Genomic DNA, 1,306 nt, shown 5'->3' with positions numbered 1-1,306 from the left:
CTCGTGGCCGGCACCGCTTGCGCCACCAGCGTGCGACACTGCCAGCGACTCAGTCCGCAGCTGCGTCCGACGGAGAACGCGTGCACGGCATACGCCCGCTCGCGCCGTTGGTGGCCCGCGCCCGTGCCGCTACATACCCAAACCTCGAAGCCCGAGAGCTTCAGGTCCACGCGCCTCGGCGGCTTGTCGGCCGGGCTGGGCGTGGACGTGGGCGGCGTCTCAGGTCGTGGCGTGGCACTAAACTTCCCGCGGTAAAGCGCCGCGTGGAAGACCTCCAAGGGCGAGGCATCCGCATCCGTCGCCCGGTGGGCAGTCGCCGGCGCCGCGTCGAGGAAGACGGGGAACACCGGCCAGACGGCAAGCGCGGCAGCCGGCTGCGAGATGACGCTCGTGACCGAACCGAGCTTGAGCGTGGACATAAGGTTGTGCTGGTCGAGCAGGTGTGTGTCGAGGGTAATGAACGATTGCACACGGCCCGGCTCGGCACCAAGCGAACTGGGACTGCCCAGCGAGCCCGGGCTGCCCGGGCTTGCGGGCGTGGGCGGAGCGGGCGCGTTTTTCTTGAGGAAGGGGAGGATGGCGAGAAGACGGGCGCGCTGCTCGGGGAAGAAACCCATGAGCGGCTCGAGAGGATCAAGCGAGGCGAGTTCGAGCTCGAGGCGGAAGTCTGAGCAGTCGAGGCTCAGGCTGTCGGCGGAGACTTGGGCGGCGAGCACAGGTCGCTGAGCGGGTCCGGCGCCGAACTTGGAGTTCAGGACGGGCAGTCCGTTGTGGTCGGTAACGAAGATGGACTGGACAGTCACAGAGGCCGAGGAGTCCTCGGGTGTGGAGCGCGAAACGAGCATCTGCACATCGTCCACGGCCGCGCGGTAGATAACGCGCCACCGTGGCGGGGTCGCTCGCGGCGAGGATTCAGCAAGTACGGCCGAGGCCGAGGACTCGGCGCCGCCCTCAAGCTCAACCGAACCCGCGCTGGACCCCACACCGCCCGCAAAGGGCCAAACGTCCGAACCGATCGGTGCGAGACAGGTAGGCCTCGCGGGCAACGTACTTGTGGCGGTCACCCGCGACGATGGCGACGCGCTCTCACCCGCCATCCACTGCCACAGCCCCAGTTCGAGCTCGATCGACGGAATCTCGAAGGTGAAACGCTGCGTCGCACTCGGGATGCAGACCGACCATTTCGGGAACTCGACGGGCGCAGCGAAGAGCGCCTCACAACCTGCGCGTGCCCGACGCAACCCGGCGGCCAGCAGCGCGTTTCCGCCACGGCGCGGGGCGGGTCGCCGCGCGCGTGTTTGCAACA

At 68.3% G+C, this 1,306-nt stretch overlaps 1 protein-coding gene across 1 annotated transcript; it reads right to left on the bottom strand.

Moving 5' to 3' along the window:
• Positions 1-137: 137 nt before the first annotated feature.
• On the bottom strand, positions 138-1,097 carry GNI_078670 (hypothetical protein; the record flags this gene model as incomplete). Its single annotated transcript, XM_011132273.1, has 1 exon — positions 138-1,097. A coding segment is annotated over one exon (960 nt), but the record flags the coding sequence as incomplete, so codon positions are not given.
• Between the last annotated feature and the right edge of the window lie 209 nt (positions 1,098-1,306).

This window comes from Gregarina niphandrodes, assembly GCF_000223845.1.
Source record: "Gregarina niphandrodes unplaced genomic scaffold scaffold00014, whole genome shotgun sequence".
Lineage (NCBI taxonomy): Eukaryota > Apicomplexa > Conoidasida > Eugregarinorida > Gregarinidae > Gregarina > Gregarina niphandrodes.
The sequence above is the reverse complement of the archived record's forward strand: the minus strand, read 5'-3'. Positions and strand labels throughout refer to the sequence as shown.